This window comes from Leptonychotes weddellii, chromosome 6 (assembly GCF_054177405.1).
Source record: "Leptonychotes weddellii isolate Sample4059 chromosome 6, ASM5417740v2, whole genome shotgun sequence".
NCBI lineage: Eukaryota > Metazoa > Chordata > Mammalia > Carnivora > Phocidae > Leptonychotes > Leptonychotes weddellii.
Genome location: NC_138374.1, coordinates 16308256 through 16324904, shown reverse-complemented (window position 1 = coordinate 16324904; position 16649 = coordinate 16308256). Strand labels below are relative to the sequence as shown.

General features: G+C 43.7%; 1 protein-coding gene across 3 annotated transcripts in view; it reads left to right on the top strand.

The window, feature by feature from the left end:
* ACSL5 (acyl-CoA synthetase long chain family member 5) overlaps positions 1-16649 on the top strand; it is a 42824-nt gene that overhangs the window by 15647 nt on the left and 10528 nt on the right. For all 3 annotated transcript variants that reach the window (XM_006742762.3, XM_031038503.2, XM_031038502.2), the window contains 11 exons: positions 1604-1788; positions 4542-4650; positions 9413-9477; positions 9595-9696; positions 11438-11537; positions 12515-12693; positions 13460-13492; positions 13585-13636; positions 14399-14472; positions 15075-15152; positions 16285-16419. In XM_006742762.3, coding sequence (XP_006742825.1) covers positions 1633-1788; positions 4542-4650; positions 9413-9477; positions 9595-9696; positions 11438-11537; positions 12515-12693; positions 13460-13492; positions 13585-13636; positions 14399-14472; positions 15075-15152; positions 16285-16419 — 1083 coding nt within the window. In that variant the 5' untranslated portion in view covers positions 1604-1632. The remainder of the gene's footprint in view (positions 1-1603; positions 1789-4541; positions 4651-9412; positions 9478-9594; positions 9697-11437; positions 11538-12514; positions 12694-13459; positions 13493-13584; positions 13637-14398; positions 14473-15074; positions 15153-16284; positions 16420-16649) is intronic.

The window sequence follows — 16649 nt, the reverse complement described above, 5'->3', positions numbered from 1 at the left end:
TCTTCTTTTTCTTCCCCTAAACACAATGTGGAAGAAACCAAGGAGTGGGGGACAGTCATCCCAGTCTCTGGAAGTTCAGCTTTCCTCCATAAAATGGAAAGGGACTGCTCCAAGTTCAGGTAATAACCTGTCAGGGAGCAGAGGAATGCTCAGATGACTGACGGAAGGATTCTTGTGACTGTTTCTTTTCCCATGCACAATTCCCAGGCCCCATAGCCTTTGTTAGGGTGGAGGGAAGTGTTTGTCTTCATGGAGAAAGTTCCAGATGCCGGCTACTGGCAGTTGCCCCTAAAGTTCTCAGGGCAACTATGATCTTGATCTGATCAAACTTTTTCTTATCAGGCATGCTTTGCTCTCTTGATTTGAAGTGGGAAAGTTTGGCCTCATCTCTGAGCTCTTGTTCTATAGGGCACTGCAGTAAACTTTGAAGAGTACAAATTCTGAATTTCCTTTGCTGTTGCCTATAAGGCTCCAGACAGGTTCGGTCTCCTTGAACTCTATAGTTAGACTCCTGAGGAAAGAGGAGTGGTAGTTTTATAGATTTCAATGGGGAAGCAGCAGTGGGAAATGCTGAGTGAACTTGGACAAGTCGCTTTACCCCTGGGAGCTTCAATTTTTCTCATCTCTAAAATGCTACTTCATGACATTGGTTGGATTAAATTTCATGATCCATGCGAAAAGCCCAGCCTGAAAACGGTTTTGGGCAAGAATTGGAAGAGATGGCCTCAGCCAGAGTAAGTTCCTAGGACCTGCCCAAACACTAGTTCCTGCTACTAGAGCAGTTTGAAGCCGAACTTTGCTGGAAACTACAAGAAAACCTGGGTTGGGGAAAACCTTTGTGGTTTCAGTTTCTTGAGATATCTTCCTGGCCTAAATCTTTAACGCTAACTTGCTACCATGTGTCAAGTCCATTCTCCAGCACCCTTTCTGCGAACCTGGCTAACATTGCCTCCAGCAAAAATGGTTTCTCTAGGCTCCCTGGAGGAGATGACATTGGACATAGCAAGCTGACACGCTGTTGCTCTCTGAGACTCTCCCAATGCTTCAAAAAAGAAAGCAATGAGCAAGGCATATCTGGTCAGCCGGAAATGTCCTTCATGCAGAATGCTTGATTTTTAAACTCTGTTGAGTCACCTCTACAGATGTTCCCTTTTCTGCTTTATACTAGACAAATCCAGGCAGAACAGTCCTTCCTGACCCTCAGTCGGCCTGGGCAGGGGAGGGTCTCTAGAGTGCCCTCCTCTGACTACCAGCTTAGGCTGGATCCAGAAGGGCTTCTTTTAGGCCCTGTGGGCCAAAAATTAAAAGGGCATTCATTTCATAAAATTGTTGAGGAAATGATTAACTTGTTTCCTTTGATCCTTTCTGTCTTGTAGGAGGCCAGTCAAGTCACAGGAGTGGAGAATGCATTCTATTATTTTCAACATTGCTAAAGTAAACAGTAATAGAAATTCTGCCGCTAGAGAGGTCTAACCCTTGTTTTTTGGAGGGTCAGAAGTCTATGTGTGTGTGTATGTGTGTGTGTGTCCTTTTGTAAACACAACTATTGAGTAAAAATTTCAGCCATTTCCTCTAACTTTTTCTTTCCTCTTTTTTTTTTAAGGCCTGAACTTCCTGCTGCTATTCACAAAGATGCTTTTTATCTTTAACTTCTTGTTTTCCCCACTTCCAACCCCGGCACTGATCTGCATCCTGACCTTTGGAGTCGCCATGATCCTGTGGCTGGTCAATAGACCTCAGCCAGTCTTGCCTTTTGTGGATTTGAACAACCAGTCCGTGGGAATTGAGGTAACTTACCAGTCCTCTTTTTCGTTTGATCAAGCACAAACTGTAATTCAAGACCTTGGGATAACTCAGGAAGAGGTGGGGTGTAGGGTGAGAAAGTAAGCCTTTTAGGTTAGCAATCACCAGAAAATCTACAAAATTAAACTTTGATTACCGGCATACTTCGCTTTGTATTAAAAATGAAACCACAGCTAGGTTTTAGGAAGCCAATAATCTAGATCAGGTTGGTAAGCTACAGACCGTGGGCAGAATCCACCTTTTTAATGAGCAACTAGCAAGCTAAGAATGGTTTTTACATTTTTAAAAAGATATGTTTAAAAAAAAAAAAGGAAAAAAAAGCAGTTCATATGTGTTCCACAGAGCCCAGTTTTTACTGCCTAGCCCTTTACAGAAAAATTTTGCTAACCTCTGATCTAGATGATAGAGCCAGTGCTTTGGGGGTAGGAGAATGTCTTCATTGAGATACCAATATCTGAGAATGATAAAGAAGTTATTTCATTGATTTAAATTCTGGCTTTGAGTTAATATCCATTCTTAAAACTGGCAGAAGTTGAAGTGGGATTTTCCCCTCAATTCCCCAACTTTCAGCAAATCATACAGCTTCCTACATCTCCGAGCAGAGGGAAAGCTCCCAGAATATTCTCCTCATCATTTTTCATGTTCAATCCTTTGCAGAGAAGAAAGCATTTCTGTTCCTTTAGAAGGCTAACCCCTTTTGATCTTTTCAGGAACTTCTTTCCTCTACCCAGGAATCTTACTCCAAGTTACGTCCACTCTCCACCACCAACACTTATTTGGGGATGTTTGCACGTTCTCTGTTGGCATCTTCCTATGCTGCTGATCCTGCTGCTTCAGACCACCACCTCCTTTCAATCTTCCCTTTTCCCACTAAAGTTCTTTAAGAGTAGTCTGTTCATTTCCTTTCCTGAACTTCAACCCACTGAGATCTGACCTTTACTACTACCATCTCCCCAAACTCCTCTGGGTCACTTACCACCTAACTTTGAAATTCAGTGATTTCTCCTTCAGCCTTCCTCTCAACTGACTTGAGAATTCTTCTTTCTTAAAACTCCTTTTTGTCTTTCATACTACCCTTCAATGAGAATTCTTCCTAATTCCAAGACAGTCTTTGTCACTTAGCTTCTTTCCTCCCGTCAGCTAGAGTTTCAGTCTCACCATCTCAGTTCATCTAAAGCAGGGGCTGGAAACCATGTGCTGTCAAGGCCTGGTGGTGAATGGTTCAGGCTTTGCAGACCACATGGACTCTGTTGCAACTACTCAGCTCTGCTGTTGTAACATGAAAGAAGCAGACAATATGTAAATGAATGAGCATGCTGTGTTCCAATAAACCTTTATTTGTAAAGGCAGATGACAAGGCAGATCTGGCCCTAGATTATAGTCTGCCAATCCCTATGGAATCCTCCCAGCTGAGAAAAATCCCTCCTCTCTCATGACTTGAAATTGTACCTAAAAGGTTATGACACCCGAATCTGACTTCCTAGTTCTGATCTCTCCCCAGTCCCAGACAACGTCAGTGGCACCTCAAGCTCAACAAGTCTCTTTATTGCATATTTACACACACACACACCCTTTCCTATTTCCCCTCCTGCTCTATCTCAGTTAAATGCATCTCTTCTCATCCAGTTGCCTAAAACTGAGTCTGAATCATCTTTCCTTTCTCCTTTTTCCTCAGCCCATCTATGTAAACAAACAGTAAGACGCTACCTTCCTTTGCTAGTCAGGGAACTGTATTGTTGACACCTTGACTTAATGTGACATCTCCTGGAAATCTTCCCTGATGCTCTAAACTAAGTTAGATCTCTTGTTGTGTTATGTTACCCTGTCCTTCTTTAGCCCTTATCACAGCAGTAGCTTACATTTTTGAATGTTTTATTTAACTGATGCCTAGTCCTCTCTAGACTAACTTGTGTGAGAGTGTAGCTTGTCTTGCTGCTCCAAGATCCTCATCAGAGCCTGATCCTGTGGTTCCAGCTGGTATGTTTAGGCAGGCCCGTAGCTACCGTCTCTTCCTCTAATACCCTGATCTCTACAGGACAGACGGAGTCCATCCCCCAGACTCTGCAATGTGTCTTTTCGCCTCTGGGTCTTTATACAGGCTGTTCCTTCACTCTGCATTGTTCTTTCCCTCCCCTGTACCAAACTATAACTTTGTGGCAAGTGCTTACTTATCTTCTAAGTCCCTATTAAGCATTATTTATTTGCAGCCTTTCTACTTAATACAGAATGGGTAGCATGACTCAGCTCCCAGAATGTACATTTTTATTACAGCATGTACATCACAATATTATAGTTGTATGTTTGCCCTTTTCACCTCACCTCCACTCCAAAGTCTCTCATTCATGAGATGCTGATGGACAAGGATTCGGTCTTAACTCACTTTCATCTATAGTATCTTCTACACAGTGCTGGCACGTTGTGTGCATTTGGTAGATGTTTAAACCGGGTATGATTTTTACAACATAAAACTATACTATTATCTCTCCTCTCTCCACATGTGTATGTGTGTCGGCCTAGGGGTTGGGGGGAGATCGCTAGAAACGTAACTGTGACAGTCACTGGGTTTCTATAATGTAGAGATATTACAATTTGGGGATTTAAAAAATCGATTGAATAATAAAGAGGTCATTCCTGTGACCTCAGTGTTCAGTATGGATGGTCTCTTCGATTCAATCCCTAAGGGTTTGGAAAGGGTGGGAGAGAGTCAGTCTTGGCCTCAACTTGGTCTTGTGTCTTAGGGCGGGGCACGGAAGGGCGCTGGCCAGAAGAGCAACGACCTGCTATGTTACTACTACTCGGATATCAAGACAATGTATGATGTTTTCCAAAGAGGACTTGCTGTGTCTGGTAAGCCTGGCAGTCTAACCTTGACTGCAAGAAGACCGAGGTGGGGTCTCGTCTCATACACTTCTCTGCTGTCTCACTTCTTAAACCCCAGTGGTAGTCTGAGGGCAGACGTACAAAATTCAGGGGACCTAGCAGAGTATCAGAATGGGTGCTGGAAACAGTGTAGGACAGACTTGCGTTTGAAACCCAGCTCTTCCATTTCCAGCTGTGTGACCTGGTGCAAAATCACTTTGCCCCTCTGGATCGGTCCCTTACTTAACACAAGGAAGACTTCCCTGTCAAGTTGGTAAAGAGCTGATAATAATGTGGGGGAAGGTATTTTGATTAACTCACTGTTATATTTGTTTAGAAATAGGACTTACATAAATGCAATTCCCTGCATTTATAGATGCAGAATCTGAGCCAGAATTAGCATTCAGGGCCCCTGACTTCTTACCTTGTCCTTGACCCTAATGTTAGTCCTTACCAGTACTCTTTCGTATCGCAGAAGGCAATGATCTCTTGGACTTCCTTAGAAAGGCTGCCACGTGGACTTTGGCAGTTTCATTTGGAACGTATCAGGGCTCACTACTTGTTTCTGTATGACTGAACACAATGCGAGGTGTGCTAGTTTCCTTTCAAAATCAGCCAGCTAATACTTCTCCCTACATCTTTTTTTTTTTGGTGACATTCTGTCCAGACATAGGTTTGCCTGTGTGACTTTTTATTTTTTTAAGATTTTATTTATTTATTAGAGAGAGAGAGAGAGCACGAGCCAGGGGGGAGGGGCAGAGGGAGAGGGAGAAGCGGACTCCCCACTGAGTGGGGAGCACAATGTGGGGCTCAAACCCAGGACCCTGGGATCATGACCTGAGCTGAAGGCAGACGCTTAACCGACTGAGCCACCCAGGCGCCCTTGCCTGACTTCTTATCCCTTCTTCCCTTCTGCCTTTGGCTATGACGATATTTACTAGCCAACTCCTGTCAAGTGCCTCAGGCACCACACACATCTTAACTGCTTACCCTCTTCTAAACCTTAAGGATTAGTTATTATTGCCTCTACTTTTAAAAATGAGGAAACAGACACTCAGAGGTTCAGGAACATTCCAAAGGCGACAGAACTAGAAAATGTTGCAGCTGATATTGAAATCTGTCTGTTTGACTGGATTGTTCTATTTTCAGTCAGCTCTTAAGTGTTTTATAAGAGTAGTTGTACCTCCAGACAAAGAAAGGTTTATTGTAGGGGCGCCTGGGTGGCTCAGTCGTTAAGCGTCTGCCTTCGGCTCAGGTCATGATCCCAGGGTCCTGGGATCGAGCCCTGCATCGGGCTCCCTGCTCAGCAGGAAGCCTGCTTCTCCCTCTCCCACTCCCCCTGTTTGTGTTCTCTCTCTCACTGTCTCTCTCTGTCAAATAAATAAATAAAATCTTCAAAAAAAAAAAAAGAAAGGTTTATTGTAAAGAAAACTTCTATATGAAGGCTCCAAAGGGGACTTTACTTGGTATTTCTGACTCCAAATCAGTACTTACTTAGACTTCCATGCAAATAACAAAACCCAAACCAACCATTAATTTCTTTATTGTTTGGCAACTTAAGATACTATATGGTTAATATAACAAACTTTCCTTGGGACTTTTCTATTTTTCACATTTTTCTTCCTTGAGTTTTCTTTATTGTGTTGTTATTGTAACTAGAAACAAGCCATTTAGCACATGTTACGTGGCATATAAGATCCTTCATTTAGAATATGTTTTTCAAAACTGAATTACAACTCAACAGATAAAGTGAAATGGCTTCTCCTGTAAGCAGGCATGAGAAATAGAAAAATAATACATCTGGTCCCAAGTGGAGATGAATACATCAGCCCTAATAGATACTTTTTTTTTCCTTTTTTTTTTTAAGAGAGGCAGTGGGGCAGAGGGAGAGGGAGACAGAGAATCTTAAGAATCCATGCTGTGCATGGAGCCTGATCAGGGCTTGATCTCACGATCCTGAGATCATGACCTGAGCTGAAATCAAGAGTCAAATGCTTAACCAACTGAGCCACCCTGGTGCCCCTGCTCTAACATATACTTTTACCCTACCCAATAGATGGTCTGTGTTGAGAATCTGCTATGGATAATATTTAAAATACAGACCCTCTAGCTCCACCCTGTTGCAGTGGATCAGATTTCCACACAGTGAGACCTAAGAATCTGAATCTTTTTTTTTTTTTTTAAGATTTTATTTATTTATTTGAGAGAGACAATGAGATAGAGAGAGCATGAGAGGGGATAGGGTCAGAGGGAGAAGGAGACCCCCCGCCGAGCAGGGAGCCCGATGCGGGACTCGATCCCAGGACTCCAGGATCATGACCTGAGCCGAAGGCAGTCGCTTAACCAACTGAGCCACCCAGGCGCCCCAAGAATCTGAATCTTGAACAGAGCTTCTCAGGGGTTCTGCATGTCAGAGTTTCAACTCTGCTTAGCTGAGGGCAGCAACTCTGCCAAGAAGTCAACCGGTGGGCTCTTTGTAGATGACCCCACCTTTAGAACAGATGGACATCTGAGTTGAATATATTGATCAAAGGCTAGGCTGTTGCCTGGTCAGGACTTGGGCTAAATAGGCTGAAGTTGATTAGGGCACGGAATTTAATGAGACTTCAGTTGGCACCCCTTAGGGCCAATTATTTGACTTGTTCCTTGGCCATGGGCCTCTGCTAGAACTTTCATCATTAGGGAAGTGACGTGATGCGGTATGGTTTTTCCACATTTGCTGCCATTTCTTACTGGGTGAGCTTGAAGAGACTGCCCCAGTCCTCCATGATGCTTATTGAGTACCTTAGGGATAACAATAGTCGGTTAATGTGCACAGAGAACATTCCATCAGTGGTAGCTAGCACTAGTGAGGAACATTAAGACCAGGGACTGCAGTGGCAGACCGCCGGGGGTGCATTCTCTGGGGTGGAGTGGAGGCTGGGAACACCTCAGGAGCCGGACTTGCCTTGCCTCTGGGAAAGCTGCAGCGTGAGCCCTGACGTCTTGAGCTGTCATACAGCTGTTCCAGCAGGGAGGAAAAGTCCTCGCATTTCCTGTGGACAGGCTCCTCATTCATTTTGTAAATATCTCTTTAATCAGAGTGGCTCTGTCTTTTCAGCTTTCTTTCCCTTTTCCTCTGTCACTTAGATTGGAAGTTCACCGATTTGCCTCTGAATTCGTAGTCACTCTGTCTCTGAATGCTTCCTTTCAGCAGGACCCGAATCCCTCTCAGCAGTTTGACTAGAGCCTCTAGGTAAAATTTCCTTCCCTTCTACTTTTCTCTCGATAACTCCATCTCGCTCTGGCTTAGGTGTGGGGGCTTCTCGGTTAGTTAGCGTGGCTCCCTCACCTAACAGCACCATCGCATGGCTCTCCTGGCTGACATGGCTGTTTATTCTAGTAAGCGGAGTTCCCGAACGTTAGCTCTTCAGACTTTTAATTCTTCTATTGTCAAATGTATACACAATGGGTGTGTATATGTTTCTGTAGTTCCTTATGAGCCTCAGTATCTCAGGAGACATTCTCATATAAACAGGCAAAGTACATTAACAGATGATTCAAGAGAGCAAATGAAACAAGGGAAACTTTAATAGCTGTTAGAGGGGCCCCTGGGTGGCTCAGTCGGTTAAGCATCTGCCTTCGGCTCAGATCATGATTCCAGGGTCCTGGGATCGAGCCCCACATCGGCTTCCTTGCTCTTGCGTGGGAAGCCTGCTTCTCCCTCTCCCTGCCTCTCTCTCTCTCTCTCTCTCGGTCAAATAAATAAATAAAATCTTCAAAAAAATTGCTGTTAGAGAAACTTAAAGTACTAACTTTTTAAACCTAGCAAACCAGAAGGCATGTGAAAAAGATACTTGTATGACTTGATGTGCCGCTGGTGGGAGAAAAGTCCTTTCTCACAACTGCTCTGCTAAGAAATGTGGTGCAGGGGATCAAAAACTTGAGCTGTTCTGACCACCACAGCCTCCAAGCCCACCCCAACCATGGTGTTTCATTTCAGAGACTCTATTCTAAGAAATGTTCTGAATTTGAAATTAGCAATTTGGAAATATTTATCAGAGCATTATTTCAGGTGTCAGACTTGGAAATGACCCAAATACCCACAATGAGACAAAGTCACTGCAACAGAACCCTTCCTCAGTTGTCCACAAAAGGCCACTGAAATCTCTACAGAGAAGAAATAATAACGTGAGGATTTTTATATCAAATGGAGGATGGAAGTAGGATCCAAAATATATCTGTGGCATGAACATAATCCTGTAAACCTATACAAAGGAACTATGAAAATCAGTATCAGTGTTAATAATAGTGTTTAAGTGATGAAATCATTGACAGCTCATATTTTGATTTTTTTCTGTATTTTTTTATGAGCATACATTTATGATAAGGAAGCTCAATCCAAGATTATGCAATAGAGGTAGGCTGTTTGTGTTTACTTATGGGCTTTACTTGTTCATGTCACGTGGGTAGTCCATACTCCTGGTTTTCTCCAAATGCCTATTACCACGGAGGTCACATATTCCAACACCAAACCACACCGAATGTTTCAGTGCATTTCCTAAATGTTTCAGATGTAGTTTGTAAGACTCTCTCTGCCTTTGAGAACTGAGTACTTACTGCCTTTGACTTTCCTTGACGCATAACAGAAGCCCACATCCTTACTGGATTTCTCCTCCTTTGTGTCTCGTCTCTTCCTAATCCCCTTTTACCTTCTTGATCCAAAGGATTTGAAGCTGGCACTCATTTTCTCTTAACGTCATGTTTTTAGACAATGGGCCTTGCTTGGGATACAGAAAACCAAACCAGCCCTACAGGTGGCTTTCCTACAAGCAGGTAAGTCATGCCCATGGTTTTGGGTAGATTCTTTTGTTACTGTGCTATTCTGGATAATGTGGTCTCTTTGAGGTCTTGACTGCTTTCCCCCCCGCCACCTCCCTGTCTCTCTCATAGGTGTGTGATCGTGCAGAGTGCCTGGGTTCCTGTCTCTTGCATAAAGGATATAAGCCATCACCAGACCAATTTGTTGGCATCTTTGCTCAGAATAGGCCAGAGGTAACTATGCTCAAGTTAACTCCAGAAATGAGTCTAAAGACTTAAACCCCGCCCCAAAACCAGCACTCTGACACTTGCTGATGACTTACCAAAACTATTTAAAGCTCTCCTATTCTTTAACTATTGTCCCCCTGTAAAGAGTTACAGCTCAGGGCCTCCTTAATCCCTGGTTGAATGCCTAGTACTCTTAAGTTAGTACCTAGATTTCTGTCATTTCCTAGCCCATGATGATTCCCTTTAAGTCAGTCTCTTTGTTGTATGAGGAAAATAAGGAAGCTATGTGGGGCTGGCAAATAAGAGCTTGTGGACATTGAAGAAAGGGGGAGCTATCTGTATTAGAATTGGAACTTGCGTGTTGTACTTGAACTTGTCAAATAAGGTACCCATTGCCACTGAGACTGGTGTACCCATCTTTCCACAGTGATTGAGAGCAGATGTTACACATTAAGATGATTGGAATTAAGCTTTAGTTAAGTCATTAGACCAATATCCTCAGAGAAAGCTGCTGCAGAATGGTGGGATGTCCTATGCTCCCTAGTGCCAGTTGTTTAACCAAAACCCTGGGAGGGCACAGACTGCACTTTTGGGTGAATCTACATTATCCACCTTTGTGACACCCAGCCTCAACAGGAAGAGATATCCTTGACTCTCATTTAGGAACTTAATGCCAAACCTAGTGTATTCATCTGCTTGGGCTGCCATAACAAAATACCACAGACAAGGGGGCTTAAACAACAGAAACTTCTTTTCTCATGGTTCTGGAGGCTGTAAGTCCAAGATCAAGGTGTCAGCAGGTTTGGTTTCTACTGAGGCCTCTCTTCTTGGCTTGCAGGTGGCTGCCTTCAAAGTGAGTCCTCACATGGTCTTTCCTCTGTCATCCCTGTTGCCTCTTCCTCTTCTTACAAGGACATCAGTCACATTGGACCCCACCCTTATGACCTTATTTAACCTTAATTACCTCTTTAAAGCCCCTATCTCCAAAAGCAGGGGTTAATTTCAACATGAATTTAAGGTGGGGAGGACACAGTTCAGTACATAACACCATTAGCAGATTCTGACCCACCTTTCCAGTTCATTTTGTATTGCTCTTCATGCCTTTTGATGTATACACAGTGATGTTGTGCTATCTTATCTTTATTCATCCACTTCCTTCTTCCCTGAATGCCTGCCCTGCTTCCATCTCCAAATCTTACCAGTCCTTCAAAGCCCTCCCCAATTTCTATCACTTTCCCCAAAGCAGTCCCAGATGGCCTTTATCCCACTCCAAAGTGATTTCTCCTTCCTTAAAATTCCTTAAAACTGGGGCACCTGGGTGGCTTGGTCAATTAAGCCTCCAACTCTTGATTTCAGCTCAGGTCATGATCTCAGGGTCTTGAGATCAAGCCCCGTGTAGGGCTCCATGCTCAGCGGGGAGTCTGCTTGGGATTCTCTCTCCCTCTGCCCCTCTGTCCCCCACCTAAAAAAATCCCTTAAAACTAGTGGTTTCTGTACCTTTTATGGATGGAACTTACCACACTCTACTTTCGAATGTTGGTCCTTTGTACTGTAGTTGTCTGTGCTAGCTTACCTCTCTTATTTAACTGTACTCTATAGCATTAGCAATGGAAGTCTCTAGGGCCCCCAGGCGATTTATTTTAACACAAAAGCATCAAATAAGCATTTGTTGCCTGAATGACTGAAGTGTAATACTCTTCCTTTTCAAAGTGTTTTCTAGTCCTTACTTGAGCTTTTCCCCATACAGTGGATCATCTCTGAGTTGGCTTGTTACACGTACTCCATGGTAGTTGTCCCGCTGTATGATACCTTGGGAGCAGAAGCCATCATATTCATTGTCAACAAGGGTAAGACTTTGCTATTAAATTATAACTTGATTCTGTCTTAATGCTAAGTAATTCCTCAATATCTGCTTTTGCTAGCCAACTTGGAATGCTATGGCCAGAATTTGCTGAAGTCTTTTCTGTTCTGTAGTACTGAGGCTATAATTTACAAGGAAATTACAAAAAGCCCAAGCAGGGGTTGGCTTCTACACAGAAAGTTCGATGAAACGCCCAAGGTGGCAGAGTGTGACGATAGAGTTTAGAGATAAGACTACTTATTGTGGCACACTGGATGAGTGACTAAGTCATTTAATTGACTAAATCACTATGAAACCACTGATTTCATTTCCTATTGTTGTAAATCCAGTCAGTACAGTTAGTCAGCATGTACCAATGTCCACGGTGAATTTGTAGAAAAGAAATACCATTGTTAGAGAAACAAGTACAAGTTCAGTGGTCAAGTAACAACCCGTTTCACATATCCACAGTCTTACTTTCTGTCCCAGAACTAACTAGTAGGTTAAGTGACTAGACGCATCTGGACTATAGACACAATCACAAGTTTTTTATTTTTACAAACAAGTATCCAAGAAAATGCTAACATGTCGAATCATAAAATGTTTGCCTGCTAAAATCCCATTTGTCCCTTCTTTTCCCTTCTACTCCGTACTCCCCTCCCCAAAATAAAACACACTGACAGGACCACACCTGAGTGATCCATGTTTGTTGTCTGTATTCTTAAGCAGAAGGAGTTTCGTGACTCTAGAAGCTGTAAACTATCTGGGCAGCATGCATGAAAACTATGTGCTTCTGTTTCCATTAAGCTCATTTATTACCGATGGAATGCTTCAGGTTTTATGCATTATAAATCTGATTTGCAGATGTAATCTCTTTTGGGTACCCACTAGCTTTGAAATTTTCAAAAATCTCTCCCTCGTTGAAAGGCAGTCAGGGACAGAGCAGAGCAAGAAGGTGACCTCCGGCTCTGTTTCTGCTTTCAGCTGATATCGCCACAGTGATCTGCGATACACCCAAAAAGGCATCAATGCTGATAGAGAATGTGGAGAAAGGCCTCACCCCGGGCCTGAAAATGATCATCCTCATGGATCCCTTTGAGGATGACCTGAAGCAAAGAGCGGAGAAAAGTGGAATTGAGATCTTATCCCTGTTCGATGCTGAGGTTTGCGCCCTAAATTCAACTAACAGCTCGAAGGCTGGTCTACCACCAGGACAACGAGCAGGACACTGACCAGAGAGCACGGGGTCCACAAGACTCCTGCTGTGAGGCTTTGAGAATACTTTTCCCTCAAACAATTGAGAAACTGTGTCGGAGGAGAAGCACAGTCTGTGGCCACAGTCTGAGATTGTGGGCACCGACTTCTAAGTAGAGGATTTATCAATACTGAGTTCAGCGGTAGCGAAATAGAGGGGGTCCTGGAGTCTGGTGGCAGGGTTCACATTCCAGCGCCACATCTATGAGTTAGGTGACCTTCGGCAAGATTCTCCACATCTCCCTTCTCCCCTCTGTAAAATGAGGCCGACATAGTCCCCACCTTGTGGAGGAGTTGTAAAGAGTTTGCGTGGGTTAATCTCTAGAAAGTGTTCAGAACAGTGCCTGCTATGTAGTAAGCCCTGAAATGTAAACGATTCCTGTTATTCAAAAAGATTTAATAATGGTCCTAGATGACTGGACCTCAAGAGTGGGAAGTTTGGACATCTGGAATCTGCCCTCTTGACGTCGCTGTTCTAGAGAAACTTTATGCTCTTCCCTGGGCCTTCCACTGTGCCTGAATTTGGCTTCTAGGCCTGATCTGGGTTAGAATTTTTGTTCTCTTCCCACAGAAAAGGGAGGTGTTTGCATGGAAAAGAGAAAGAGGGGGCTGTATTTGTCATAAGTCTTCCCATCTTAACTAATGACCTCCTTTCTTGGCTTTCTGTTCATGTAGAATCTAGGCAAAGAGAACTTCAAGAAACCTGTGGTAAGTTTTCTTCTGCCCAAATGTGAATCTTGCCCTGTTCAATTCCCAAAACTCTTGGTAGGTTAATCCCTTGTGCTTCCCTCCCCCTCTAGCCTCCTAGACCAGAAGACCTGAGTATCATCTGCTTCACTAGTGGGACCACAGGTCAGTGTGCATGAAGCTGTCCCAGAGACCCCTGGTCGGCCAAAAACATGGCTTGAGTCGTGGGTGGGCTGGTAAATATACCCTATAATGAGCCCTATCCTTAGGGTCTTACAACCTGAAGCTTTTGAGCATGGATGCCCCAATGGAAAAACAGAAGTATAAGCAAATAAATTTCATTGAACACACTGGGAGGGGTTTCCATGCTATGGATTTCAGGAGCCATTCAGACGGCACCACAAAGTCAACCTTCTTCCCCAACTCCACTCTCTCAATTTGACAGTGCCAGAATAGTTTCGCTCAATCAAGGTGACCCAGGGAGAGTTCTACACAGATCAGTGTGTGCCTTCCCCCACCCCTGCAGTAGCTTCTCTATTAGAACTCCTAATAGCTTTTGATATGGCCCATGATGACCTATGGCCATATCCTCCTGTCCATTGTACCAGTTTATAATGTGATAGTTAGGTAATATAGTTAGGTCTGAAGTCCTAAACATAAAGACAGCACAAGGTGGGATTACTTGGATTTTTGCTTTTGACTGTTACAACCTGAGATTGTGGCTAATGATGTTGTCAGCAGGAATGTCTCTGGGGGCATTAATCATTCATAAACAGAGTCCTATACCATTCGTAAGAGGACGCGGTGACAGGAGAAGCTCTTGGCTCTCTGGAACAGAACCAATTGAATGCAGCTTCTTCTTTCATAGCCAAAGGCTACCTATTAGTTATTTAAAGGATCTTTATCTCCATGTCCTGTTTCCTACAGGTGACCCTAAAGGAGCCATGCTGACCCATCAAAATATTATTTCAAATGTTTCTTCTTTCATCACGTATATAGAGGTCAGTGGTCAACTGAAAAAGAGGTCCTCATTAAAATGTAAATCTGTTGTAAGATTTTAATCTTGATGTTAGAGGAGGCAGAGACATACAGAAAACAAAAACAAAAATCATGTTAAAGGCCTGAATGTGGACAAATAGTGGTGCTTCTTTGTCCAGAGGACTGTGCATTTTCAAGCCTTGGTCTTTTAGAATTGCTGCACATCTCTACACTCAGTGAAGTTAAGGGGCACCTCTCAGAGTTATACAGTGTACCACATGTACAACTGTGTGTGGCAGTCCCGGGAAGGAGTGGGTCTTTAAAATAAAAAAAAATTATTGAGATATAATTGACGTAACATTGTATTAATTTCAGATGTACAATATAATGATTCCATATATGTGTATGTTGCAAAATAGTCCCCACAATAAATCTAACATCCATCACCACACAGTTACAGTTTTTTATCTTGTGATGAGAACCTTTAAGATCTACTTAATACTTTCAAATATGCAATACAGTATTATAAACTATTAACTACAGTTAATAGGAGCTGCTTTTAAATCTCCTTTGGAAGAGAAAGTTGGCATTAACCCAGTTTGCCTCTCCTTGTTCTGATCTGTAGCATACTTTCAAGCCCACCTCTGAGGATGTGACCATATCCTACCTCCCCTTGGCTCATATGTTTGAGAGGATTGTAGAGGTGAGTGACCAGCAAGTCCTGACTTGCTAGTTCCATGTTTATTCCAAAGGCAGCTACACAACATTTCCAGTCCTTTCTCCCATGGGAAAGCAGTGGGCAGGGAGCTGGTGCAGCTGAGTCCTGACCCGGGCATAACTGCTAACTTGCTGCGAAGCCTTCCTAGCGGGAAGTAGGGCTCTGGGTCTGTCCAGCAGGACTGATGCTTGCCCCTGCCTTCACACAGGGTGCCTGTGAGTCCTGAAGTCCTAGCCAGGAGCTACTATCTGCTCTTGATTCTGAGCTGGGATAGGAAACATTGTTTCTTCTTTTAAATCTTATTTTGGTTAGAATTTTTTTTTTAACAGCTTTCAGGTTAGAAAAAAGGGAGGGTCTCTCCCCCCCCGCCCCCACCCCGCCCCTGGAAGGGCAGAGAAGGAGCATTTGATCCAGGCAAGATGTTCAAGATGTTCAGTGTGTGTGAGGTAGAGCCATTCAGGATTGTGTGTGTGCCAGAGAGCTGCCTTTCTGTGAGTGGCCTGTGGGCTTTTCAGGCAGTTCTGGGGCTGATTTGAGAACTGAAAGCAGTGCTGGCTTCCCAAAAACACATGTGGTAGGATGGATGGAAAATCCTCTCTTTGCTTCTCACTTAAACACCTTTTCAAGCAGCTTAGCTGTTGATGCATCAAGCTCCAAAAGGAACAGCTCAGCTCCTTGGGCTGAAGTGTTGACATCTGATTAATAAAATATCAATTTTAATAAGCATATTTTCCCCACATTTTCATGTCTCTAAAACTGCGATGGTCATGCAACAGTAGGCATGTTCTAGTCTAACTGGCAGTGTTGTCCTTAGTGCTAGTGAATGGTCTCTGACGAACGACAGCGTCTCGGACCGTCACTCAGAGCTATGGGTGGAACAGGGTGGGCCCTCAGTCTCACCGTCTGTCTTGCCTGTCCCACCACCTCAGCTGCAGTGAGTTCCCAACCTGTCCTGGGGGTAAGCTCTCAGAATTCTGGGTATCTGAAATGTGGGGGGGGGCGGTGTACAGAGGAAAGTGCCCATGGATGTCAACCTAGTTCCTCGATTCTGTCCAAGACAGGCCCTACCTGCAGGGGGCCTTTGGCTCTGAGCCCTGCCCTTTGGTTTTGCTTTTAGGCTATTATGTATTCATATGGTGGCAAAGTTGGTTTCTTCCAAGGAGATATTCGGTTGCTGCCTGAAGACATGAAAACTCTCAAGCCCACAGTGTTTCCTGTCGTGCCTCGACTACTCAACAGAATCTATGATAAGGTACTAACCTGGCTTCTGCTGGGCTGGCCCTGAGATGAAGGCTTAGGCCTGACTGAGGCTCTTACAGACTCCATGTTGCTGAGATATTTTTTCCACTTCCACCCCCTACTCCCTACAACACCCACTTATGGCCACATTCACAAATGCAACTGTGAAAAACCATAATAAATGAAACCCCCTTTCATCTGGATAAGATCACGTGGACCAGATCTGAAGAAAGAGCTCAATTC